At 40.0% G+C, this 12229-nt stretch overlaps 1 protein-coding gene across 5 annotated transcripts in view; it reads left to right on the forward strand.

Moving 5' to 3' along the window:
* LOC129696213 (protein tyrosine phosphatase type IVA 3-like) overlaps positions 1-11325 on the forward strand; it is a 94547-nt gene extending 83222 nt beyond the window's left edge. For 4 of the 5 annotated variants that reach the window (XM_055633881.1, XM_055633884.1, XM_055633880.1 and 1 more), the window contains 3 exons: positions 5757-5887; positions 7432-7506; positions 11142-11325. In XM_055633881.1, coding sequence (XP_055489856.1) covers positions 5757-5887; positions 7432-7506; positions 11142-11259 — 324 coding nt within the window. In that variant the 3' untranslated portion in view covers positions 11260-11325. The remainder of the gene's footprint in view (positions 1-5756; positions 5888-7431; positions 7507-11141) is intronic. The other variant, XM_055633883.1, reaches the window with a different exon arrangement.
* Positions 11326-12229: the final 904 nt, after the last annotated feature.

Below are 12229 nucleotides of genomic sequence, written 5' to 3' on the forward strand. Positions count from 1 at the left end.
TGACTCTATTCCAAGACCCGACTCATAAAGCAAATTTGGAGGAAGACATAAAAGACCATTCCTCATGCTTGTAGCGAGAATGTATCTTTCGCCACTGTTATGCCACACATTTTGCAACCTTTAATTAGCATGAAACAATATATCTATATTTGGTGTTGCATTAAATCAGAATTTCATAAATACTGCGTGGTCCAACACCCATTCTGTGTTGTCATTGATCTGTACTTAATGATACTCCAGTGGCAAATTAGATTATGTACCTTTTCCCTGATTGCACCCTCGTGCTTATCATATGCCACATCTTGGTGTATCAACGTGAAGTTGAGCATGCCCTTATGCATATTCACTCAATCACTCTTTTAACCCATAATGCACTTATGGTCTATAGATAGTTGTTACCAATACTGAAGAGTTAATAACTCATTGCAAATCTCCTGCACCTCAACTAGAGATGACATTCGCATGTTCCCACCTTAAGCCATAGCATCGTTTTTGCAATATAATTACATATTTATTGATCAACTGGAGCAATGCTGAATACTGTTTGTCCATCATAGTAGCTTTCTTAGCTTCAGCTAGCAATAACAATTTGTATTATCAATGATCTTCATGACCCTTATTGTTTGTCATTAAGCATGCTGTCAGTTCTCCCAAATGCACAGCTGCATCAAATCTATTACATTGTCAGTTAGTCTAATGAATAGGAACTCCTTTATAATAATTAATAATAATAATAATTTTTATTTACAGAGCACTTTAAAAACAAACATAGCTGCAACAAAGTGCTGTACATCACTAATCATTGACAAAAAAGTTAATACACACCAAAAATAACAATCAAAAGAAATAGTAGGAAAAGACATGTAAAATAAAGAAACATCAAAAACACCACAAACAGAAGCAAAGCCTCAGGCATGGTCAAAAGCCAGGGTGTAAAAATGTGTTTTAACACTGGATTTGAAGATGGACAGTGAGGTGGCCTGTCTGATGTGCAACGGCAGGGTGTTCCAGAGTGCCGGAGCAGCAACAGAGAAGGCTCTATCCCCCCTGAGCCTCCGACTAGACCTCGGTACCTCCAGGAGCAGCTGACCAGCTGACCTGAGGGACCGGGCAGGAGCGTATGGGTGGAGCAGCTCAGAGAGGGAAGGCGGGGCGAGCCCATTCAGAGATTCAAAAACAAATAACAGTATCTTAAAATGAACTCGAAAGTGCACCGGGAGCCAGTGTAGGGAGGCCAGAATTGGCGATATGTGCTCCCTCTTTCGAGTCCCTGTTAAAAGGCGAGCAGCAGCATTCTGAACCAACTGGAGACGAGCCAGTGAAGAACGAGCAACACCAAAATAGAGCGCGTTACAGTAATCCAGCCTAGATGTAATAAAGGCATGGATTACTGTCTCAAAATGCTGCCGCTCGAGAATGGGCTTCACCTTCACCAGCTTCCTTAGGTGAAAGAAGCTGGACTTAACCACCGCGCATATTTGGCGATCTAATTTAAAGTCACTGTCCATCCTAAAACCCAGGTTCACAACTGTTGGCTTCACGTACCTTGACAATGGACCTAAATCAACAAATGGAGGTTCACGGCAGCCATTGGGATCAAATAAAATCACCTCATTAGCTCAATCAGCTAATTTAATATCGTACCTATATAATATCATTTTAAACATAGAAATACCCACAACAGATGGAATTAGAAAAGATTGGGAACAAGGATTAGCTATAAAAATCTCAAAAGAGACCTGGGATAATCATTTACTACAGGTGCATAAATGTTCGATCAACGTACGACATACGCTCATTCAATTTAAAACATTACATAGATTATACTATTCAAAAACTAAATTAAATAAAATCTTCCCTAATGTTTCACCAATCTGTGATAAATGCCTGTGTCAAGAAGCTACCATAGCGCACTCTTTTGTTTTTTGTATAAAAATCAAAAAATTCTGGTATGAAATATTTGATATTTTTTCAAAATTGATCAAAATAAAACTGGTACCAAAACCAGAATGGATTATTTTCGGAATATCGGAAGGTAACCCTGAATTAAACGTGTGTCAGAAGAATTTATTTAATTACGGGCTAATAATGGGAAAAAAGCTTATACTTAAATTCTGGAAAAATGCGCCGACACCAACAATAAAAATGTGGATATCAAATATGTTTGAAACATTACATCTGGAAGAGATGAGATTCCTCCTAGCCGGTAAAGCAGACCAATTCCAAAAGACGTGGTCTATGTTTCTGGACCTATTACAAGTATGAGGTGCAATAGTCAGGACCTGGTAACGGGAGGTAAAACAACAAAAAACAGACTTGGTTGGTAGTCCCCTTTCTGCGGAGTTTAATGTTATAATAGAGCGATTGTTTCTATTTTCTCTTTCTTTCTTTTCTAGGGTCTATTTTCTCACTTTACTTCCTTCTCTAACTTCTTTCCTAAGGGGCTTTCTTTTCCCAACACTCTTGCACTTCACGACTCTCTTGCACTTTCTTTACTTTCCTTACTTCTACCTTTTTCTTAAAGCTCAAAAAAAATGAAGCGGTATAAAAATTGTATTAAGATATATGTGTTATGTAGGATTGTAATTTACCGTACTTCTAATAAAAATAAAATTAAAAAAATAAAATAAAAATAAAAAAATAAAATCACCTCTGTCTTCTTTTCATTAAATCCAAGAAAGTTTAGGGCCAACCAGGACTTAATGTCATCAAGACAAGACAGAAGCGATTTTACAGATTTTACAGATTTTTCCCCCCTCAGCGGCAAATAAAGCTGGGTATCATCTGCATAACAGTGGAAAGAGATGCTATGCTTTCTAAGGATGGAACCCAGAGGAAGTATGTACAGCGAGAAAAGCAGGGGCCCCAGAATCGAACCCTGTGGAACCCCATTTGACAGGGGAGCGGAAGAGGATTCAAACCCAGCAAGGCTAACACACATGTTCTGCCCGCCAGATAGGACCTGAACCATCCCAGGGCACTGCCGCAGATCCCCACTAACTGCTGTAGCCGAGATAATAAGATATTATGGTCCACCGTATCAAAGGCGGCAGACAAGTCCAGCAGGACAAGAACCACACAATCCTCAGAATCATTAGCCAGGAGGATGTTGTTAAAAACCCTTAGCAATGCTGACTCCGTGCTGTGCATGGTTTTAAATCCAGACTGGAAGATCTCCCGAATATCATGCTCCTCCAGGAATAGTTTTAGCTGAGCATAAACAACTCTCTCCAGTAATTTATAACCACAAGGCTGTTCCCGGTTTCTATTGATTGCAATCTATTGCCCAGGGCGGAGTCACATGGCAACTATCCATTTGATAACCTCATTTACTGGATAGGAGAAACCAATTCCTCAATTAGCTTGAAACTGAGTGGATTTTAGTCAAATACAACATCAAAATATAAATCAGACAATACATCACAATTGTTTTTGAACTCTGAGTAGTCCATTGAATGATTTATTGTTATCATACTGTTTAACTTGCCTCATCATAACAATGCCTTCAAACATCTCTGATGATCATTGTACATGGAAAAACTAGTTTGATCACCCTTCTTTTTTAATGAACAGGCCACACCTGCCATCATTTCGAGTCTGCCCTGACAATAACTTTGGCCCGGTTCTGATAATTTTCACATGTCCCAAGACAACTCTTGCCATAATTCTGACCTTGCCTTGAAAGACAATTCCCCATATCTCCAAGCCTGTCTCGAAGGCAACCTGGCTAAAAATACTGGACCTGGCTCAACACTCTTCTGGCCAAATTCCAACCTTCTTGGAATACTAGTATTGTCCAGTTACCTGGTTAAAATGCCTCTGAGTAGATGACAATGTCTCAGTTATTTGTGTGTTGCCCAACCAATTGTAAATCTTACCAACTTGTTCGTGGTCACTTAGTTGTAGAGTAACTCTGGTCAGCTTAATGCTGCTACCATCTTCAGTGAACCGCTTCCTGCCGATGAAGCCGTGGGGTGCGTTTTCCCCCTAAACTATGTGCTTCGCCCTTCAGGTTTTGCCTGTGGTATATGTCTCACCTGAATAGAATATTCGGCGGGTGGCTCTAACTCCCCTGATATTCACTGCATTGTTGTAATGACAACCTTGCTGCCAGAATCGTACCTTTGACATGTGCCCTTCATTCCTTGTGGTATGCTCCACTCTATACCCTCAGCCTCGGCATCAGATTACACTGACCCGGCATGTTCTCCTCTTCCATAAGGGAGACATTAAGCAGCCCTACTACAAGGCGCTGCTGGTATGACCTCTCCAACAGGTCCACCCTTCAGGGTCAGAAAATGCCCCAGTAAGCTCACCTCCTCATTGCAGCCCTTCTCCAGGTGCTGCTGCCATACATTTAAACAGCCCTATACAAGGCGCTGCTGACACGGCTTAGAGCAATAAGTCGACACTGCCATATATTCGGCATCCCCATTATGCAGCCCTGTTACACAGCCACAGCCCATAGCTGGTTCCCTCTTCGGGCCTCACGAATCCTCCGGCAGGAAACCTCTGGAACAAGAGGTTCCTGCAGGGAATAAAACAGGTAAGAAAAACCAGCTTACCTTGTCTTTAAACTTACCGGGCTGGGGAGCTGTTGCCCCAACCGGCCGTCCTGCACCAATGCGTCTGACGTAATGACGCACGTGCGGCTGAATGGGCTTCTTCACATAGTCACTCACGTGACTCCGAAGTAAAATGGATTTTTAAGTATCTGTTTGTCTAATTCAGTGTTTGTACTTCTATCTTATTTCTGTATTGCCTTTTGAAATTTGGATTGTGCAAAATATTTAAAATTATACTTTCCCATTATGCCCAGTCGGCTATTACTCAAAGTTACAATTTAAAAAGCTGCTCAGCCAGCTTGATGACCATCCAGTTGCTGTACAGCATGGATCCTGTTGAACTGAAACCTAACTCTCTTTGAACTAAGTGGCAAGCAATGTCTCTCTATGGTAACAATTTTTTGCAAAACTCAGAATTAGTTTATATTGTTGAAGTTCCCATTCTACCTGAGTGTAACATCTCTGTGATGCAGTGAGATTTTTGCATTAACAGATTAGCTGGCTAATATTTGTCATTTTTAGAAATCCCGATGAGCAGCAAGTTCAGTTGAAGCATATGTCTTGGTAGTGCAGCTCTAATTTTAAAAAAAACATTCTGTTCCCATGCGGCATTTTTTGGGAGATAAAAATAATATGCCAGCAACCCTGGAATTCATTTGGGAGTCTATTTTCCTGTGGTAGATTCACAGCATTGCTTAGGAACAAAATACAGATATTGTTTACTGTGGCTTCAATTAGAACAGATTTTAATTTGGTTTTTATTTGTGAATTTTCCATCATTCATTGCAAATAGAAGGTCCAAAACATTAATATTCAGGAACAAGTGGGAACGGGAATTTCATAGGATGTAATGTGACGCAAATTAGACAGGGAAAACCATTTTCCCCGTGGACTGTACTATTTTCTTCCTACTTCCATCATTAAGTGCAGTGTCTTCAAAGAATACCTCAAGGCTAGTAATAGAATGGGTTGAAGATGGAGTTTATACTTAATGTTAATAAATCTTAGCACACAAAATGATTATTTTATTAGATGCTTGACCATCTTTTATTAGATGTCTAAACCGGATTCATGTTATGATGTATCTTGCAAGACCCATGTATTAAAATGTTACATATTTGGGAAAGATAAAAGCAAAGTCTTTGTTGTGCCACAAAACCTTGTATTTTATAGTACTTTTACCTTTTTAAGGATTGGCCATTTGATGATGGTGATCCACCTCCAAGCAAAATTGTGGATGATTGGCTAACTTTACTTAAAACAAAGTTTTCGGAACAACCTGGAAGCTGTGTAGCAGTCCATTGTGTTGCTGGCCTTGGGCGGTATGTATACAAGCTTTTGCGGGCCATTGTCTAACATAGCACAGTTTTACTCGGAAGTAGTTGTTATTTAAAGTAGTTGAGTAAAAATGAATAGTTGATTGAATTCAATTGACCTGATAGTAGCAGAAATAAATTGTGCTGTCTCATCAATGTATGAAAACTAACCCAGGGCAGACTATGGGAGAAGAAAATTAGTAGGTTCAAAAAGGGGAGAAGCGTTGGCAGAAGCAATAAACCTGGCAGAGTATATAATGAGGAGAATTACAAAAAATTGTATGAAATATAATCAGGGAGAACTAAATATCAAATATTCCTAATTAGAAGTATGAGATTTGGTAAATGGCACATAGGATATCAAAATAATTTGGGAAAGTATTAGTTGGCAAAATGGACGATGTGCAATGAATGTGTAAATGCTTTACTCTCTAATTAACTGCCTGACATAATCATTAAGAACATACAGTAAACCCTTGTTATAATGTGGGGGGGGGGGGGAGACAGGTCATGCAGCATCTCTGGAGAAAATGGATGGGTGAAATCGGGACCCTTCTTCAAACTGATTCAGTCTCTGAGTTTGCTCCAGCATTTTATGTTGTTTCATCTTAAAACTAGGCGCTGATGCTACTGGTCTTTACCAGCTACCTCATCACCCACTGCTGCATGGTCCAGTTTAAGTGGCTGTTATTGCGGCTCGTGTTGTAGCCCTTGTTTGGCAGCTTTTTCCTCAGGCCACCACCGCCGGCAGGACACAGTCACCGTGGGGCTCCCTCTCCTCTTACCATCCCCCTCTTATTTGTATCAGACATCATTTTGTCTGCTCCCCGCTTCCAAGGTGGAGTATGTTGGTGACTCTGAGGGATAATGGGGGAGAGGCTGAGTGGATGGAGCGAGCAGAGAAGGAGGGTGGGGGGAGTGTTGAGTGCACGGAACAACGGTAGGAGGAGGAGGTGAGTGGGGATGGCTGACGTGACGGGGTGAGCACGAGTGTACAAAGAGATGGCCAATAGAAAAAAGCTGCTCCTTGAGAGGGCAGGGAGCCCCACACTAACTGAGCGCATCATGCCGGTGACAACGGCCTGAAGAAAGAATTATACCCAGGGGCCACAATGTGAACCGCATCAACCGGACCATGCAGTGAGTGAGGAAGGGCTCACTGTGAATCGGGGTGGGGGGGAGGGGGGGTGGTCAGAAGCCGAGGCTGGTTAGGCAGGCTGGGAGTGGGACGGCAGGTCTGTCTATTATAACTAATCCGTTATAAAGGGGTCCATTAAAACAAATGTTTGTTGTATTTAATGTAAAGGTGCTGGTAGGAGATTTGATCTAGAAGTGTTGGTTGAAGATATGGGGATGCATGTGGGGTATGAAGATATTTGGCATCGCCATCAGTGAAAGAATGAGAAATTAGAATGTTTTTTCCTGGGAGGGTTGTTTAGATGGCTGGTTGTGGCTTTCATATTTTAAAGTTGTGTTTTAGACAATAAAATGTTGAGAGATGGGCACTACTTGGTGCTATAATCTACTTATGCAGATTTTCAATAATGCAGGGCTCCTGTACTGGTAGCAGTTGCTCTTATCGAATGTGGAATGAAGTATGAAGATGCCATTCAATTCATCAGAGAGTAAGTACTACTTATTCCCTGAACTGGAGGTTGTTTAATGTTGTACCATTATTTAAGAATGGTAGCAAGGACAAGCCAGGGAACTATAGGCCCGCTGAGCTTCACATCAGTGGTGGGAAAGGTATTGGAGGGTATTCTGAAGGACAGACTCTACAACATTTAGATAGGAGATTAGAAATAGTCAGCATAGTTTTGTGCATGGGAAATCATGAGTCTTGATTCTGAGGGGTTTTATTAAGAGGTCACCAAGAGGATTGATGAGGGCAGGGCCGTGGACATTGTCTATTTGAATTTTAGCAAAGCCTGTGACAAGGTCCCATATAGTAGGTTAATTTGAAAGAATCGATCACCTGGAATACTAGATGAGCTGTATTTAAAATTGGCTTGGAAGAGTTAAATGGTAATTTTGTGGGCCCATTTTTCTGATTCGAGGCTTGTAGGCAGTGATGTTTCAAACTGTCAACACTGGGGCCACTGTTTGTTATCTACATTAAAGGTCTCTGAGTACAGATTGATGGCTCCCTGAAAGTGGCCATTCGGTTGGACAAGGTACACTTTTCTTCATTGAGAGCATATTAAGTACAAATGTTCCTATAATGCAGCTGCACTACTCGTTGGTAAGACCACACTTCGAGTACTGTGTGCAGTTCTACTCGTTGACCACAGGAAGGATGACCATTAAGTTGGAAAGGGTGCAGAATAGATTTGCCAGGATGTTATCTGGACTTGCGGGCTTGAGGTCTAGAGAGCTGGACAGGCTGAGACTTCTTCTTTGCAGCGTGGGAGGCGGGGAAGACCTTATTGAGGTATACAAAATCATGAGACGCATGAACAAACGCTCAGTCTTTTTCCCAGGGATTCTAACACTAGAGTGCATAAGCTTAAGGTGAAAGGAGTCAGCCAGGTCCATCACAGGCACAGCACTCACCTCTATCGAAAGCATCTAAATGAGAGACTGCCTCAAGAAGACGGAATCTACCATCAATGTTCCCCACCATCCATGCCATGCCCTCTTTTCGCTGCGAACATTGGCTATTGAAAGAGATGTCTGATATAGAAGCCTGAAGTCCCGCACCACCATTTCAGGAACAGCTGCTTGCATACAACTATTTCTTGAACTAACCCTAACCCTACTACGACAATCAAACACAACAATCCACCGCTTACTATAATAATAATAATAATAATACATTTTAATTATGGGCGCCTTTCAAGAGTCTCAAGGACACCGTACAAAATTTAGCAAATAGAGTAAAAACATGTAAGGGGAATGAAATAAATAGTAAAGACATCACCAGTACCCAAATTAAAGACAGAATTCAATCCAAAGACAAAAATCAAAAACACAATATGAAGAGAGAGCAGCGGCAGCTAAAGCGCGCCAGCGTACACTCTCCCTTCCGGCAGCCATCTTGGACACAGAATAAAATGGACATAGAATACTACTATGGACTTAGGGAAAAAAACATGCATTTTCACTAATGTATTCTCCAATTTTATGTCATTTATGTTTAATTTGTCTTTGTGTGTTTAAGTCTGTCTGATGCTGCCGCAAGCAGGCTTTTCATTGTACCTGTACCTCATTGTACACCAGAAGAAGCTATAGAAGCAAATACAATTATGACTTAAAGACATTTGGACAGTAATATGGATACATAAGGGCTTAGAGGGATTTGGGTAAACATGTGGGCAATGGGCCTTGTGGGCCTTGTCCAGAATGTAAACTTGGTCAGCATGGACAAGTTGGGCTGAAGGGACTGTTTCCATGTTGTATAGCTCCATGAATCTGACACAAAAAGTAGTTAACTTTTGGACAGCATTTGATTTGATCACAACTTCAGAAGGGACCTTCACCTGGTTCCTTTTGAAAACAAAACTCTGGATAATATGCAAATTGTATTTTACTTCTTGGTGTTACTGCTGGAATACTGCGTGGAGAGCTGGTCACCACATTTGTGGAAAAATGTATTAATATAGAGAGGATGCAGAAGAGATTTGTCAAGATGTTACCAGGCATCAAGGTGCATCATTTTCCACATGCAGTACTGACATGACAACGGTGAAGAAGTAGGACTGATTAGCTGTGAGACTCCTCAGCTTTGATATCAGAACCCATGAAGTTTCATGGCATTGTCAGACATGGGCAAGAAAATCTGATTATTAACCTACTTTCGTCAGTTGCTGAATCAATGTTAAAGTAGTTAGAAAAAGCATGCAAACAAATGTACTCTAGTTGAGGAACCTCTATAACCATCACCAAATGTCTTGGTGATGCCACCACTGACCAAGCAAATTCTGAACAATGTTAAACTATTGGCCTGATATCAGCAGATAATCAGTGAACCAACATGATGAAGAATGCATAAATTTGTATTTGCCAATTGATCTATTTCAGATGCATCTGCCCATAACAGTTTTATTATTATGACTGGCCACCATATGATCATTGTTGAGTCAAGTTGTATATTAACCCTCCATTATGTTGCCTGAACCTGTCATTGTGCTAATTTAAACTCACAGAAATTAATGAGACACTGTGGAGCATCAGCGGCAGCAGAGAAGTACACCTACAACATCTGTAATCACATGGCCTGATATATTAATCACTGTATCATGATGATGAATGTAGTGTGTAAATACTAATTCAATGAGGACACTAAAAGGAGATGTGACAGGTGAAATTAAAATTAAATTTTGACATTTTTAAGCTATAAATAGGCTATCTATTTTATTCTGCCTAGCATGAAGAACAAAATAATTCCACAAATAACAGATTGAACCAGTGCTCTACACTTGTGTTGCGCTGTTATGAATAGGGAAGGACTATTAACTGGAGGAAGAGAAGGAGGCTCCAAAAGCAACCTCATCCATCCAAGAGGATGGCAGGGCCCAGAATCTGAGTACTGAACACTAGGTTGAAGAATATTAAATCGTGAAATACCTGAAAACTCGCATGAATGGTAGATTAGATGCCACCAGTATCCTCATGATATCTGAATAAAATTTAAGTCAATGGACATAAAGGTTACAATTCAAAAATGAAGATGTGCTTGCTGGAGTACAAAAGATAATCCCCGATCATTGCTGCAGAGTTCCTCAAGTCAATATCACAGTTCCTGTCATCTTAAGCCACTTCATAAGTGATCGACAAATACCAGATCAGAAGGTTTGTGATGATTATGCAGTGCTAGAGTTAGGAATTCCCCATTTGCAATTCCCCAGGAAATGAAGCAATCGATGGAAGCGGAGCAAAATCCAAGAAAACATTCAGGGAGAGTTGATGTATCCCCCTTGACATTTATGATGGCTACGATGATAACTTGATAATAGTTATGATGGCTATGGATCTTCCACCTTCAACCATTTTGACTAGAAATTCAACTGGAGAAATCGCATAAATGCAGGAGTTTCTAGAATAGGTGAGAGACTGTTGAATGACAGTCCTGTGGCAAATGAATCCTGCAGTTGAGGCATACACCTTAAATCACATATTAATACGTCTATGAGCAGTCAAGGTTTTGTAGTTGGTTGAATTTGGAACATAAGGGGCTTGTACAAACTATTTAAAAAGTGAATATTTCATCAGCTTTTTGGATGTCTTTTCATCTTTTTTCTGTCCTTTATTTACTAAATAGGAAACGCAGAGGTGCCATCAACAGCAAACAACTCTCGTACTTGGAAAAATATCGGCCAAAGATGAAACTTCGTTTCAAGGACCCTAATAATCACAAGAATTCTTGTGCCATCGTATAAACTTGAACACTTTCAGCTAACAGTGGTTTACAGTGATTTTTATATATTAAAAAAAATTAAATGCCATTGGGTTTCCTGTCTTAAAATCCAATCAAATATTTTTTCCTCCATTAGTAACTTGAATATTTATTTATACAAAAATTATCAATTAAAAGGAAGTACATTAGTTTATGAAGGCATGGTGATTCTGGTTTAAAGTTATAAGCAAGTTTACCATTTGAGATAATTGTGCCATCTGCTATTTTATATCTACCCTTTCATAAACAAAAATATCCTCGTTGTTTAATCTTTGGCTTCTTCTCAAATGGAAAATTTGTGTGATGACCTAAAAAAAGTATGGGTTGAGGAAAGCAATTGTAAATATATTGCAAATTGACTTCAATACGATTGATCATCTGGTTGATTGGTACAGTTGTGGTTATATATTGTTAAGTGGCCTGATGAATTGAGTTGATGATTCTCATAAAGTGCTCCCTTAAGTTTATTGGGCCAAATGTAGTTGAATATTTGGCATTAATGAGCCACCTTGCGTACATTTTGACAGTTTCACTCCTAGGATCTCACACTTTGTGAACAATACTCAAGTACTAGAATTACTAATCTATACACTTCTGGTTCCAGCACCAAACTGGTATTAGAACCACTTTGTTGATATTTGGTTATTTGCAAACAGATCATTTCCTGTCTCACATTAAAAGTTGCCACTAATTGTGTACTAATCTTGGATTTAACCAAACTATTTACCCAATGACTTAACCAAGTCTAATGCTTACCCTAGTAGGGGGTAGATGTTGGAAAGCGGAAGTGAAACAAGAGTGTTTGATGTTGATTGTTGAGACTGAAAGATTTTTTTTTCAATAGTTGTATCTGTTTGCTAGGACAGTGTGAGATGAAGTCACTTACACATCATAAAGCAAAATGCTGGAACGACCCAAATATTGAAAGATCATTGTCTGAAACATGAATTCAT

This window comes from Leucoraja erinacea, chromosome 4 (assembly GCF_028641065.1).
Source record: "Leucoraja erinacea ecotype New England chromosome 4, Leri_hhj_1, whole genome shotgun sequence".
In the NCBI taxonomy this organism is placed as follows: Eukaryota; Metazoa; Chordata; class Chondrichthyes; order Rajiformes; family Rajidae; genus Leucoraja; species Leucoraja erinaceus.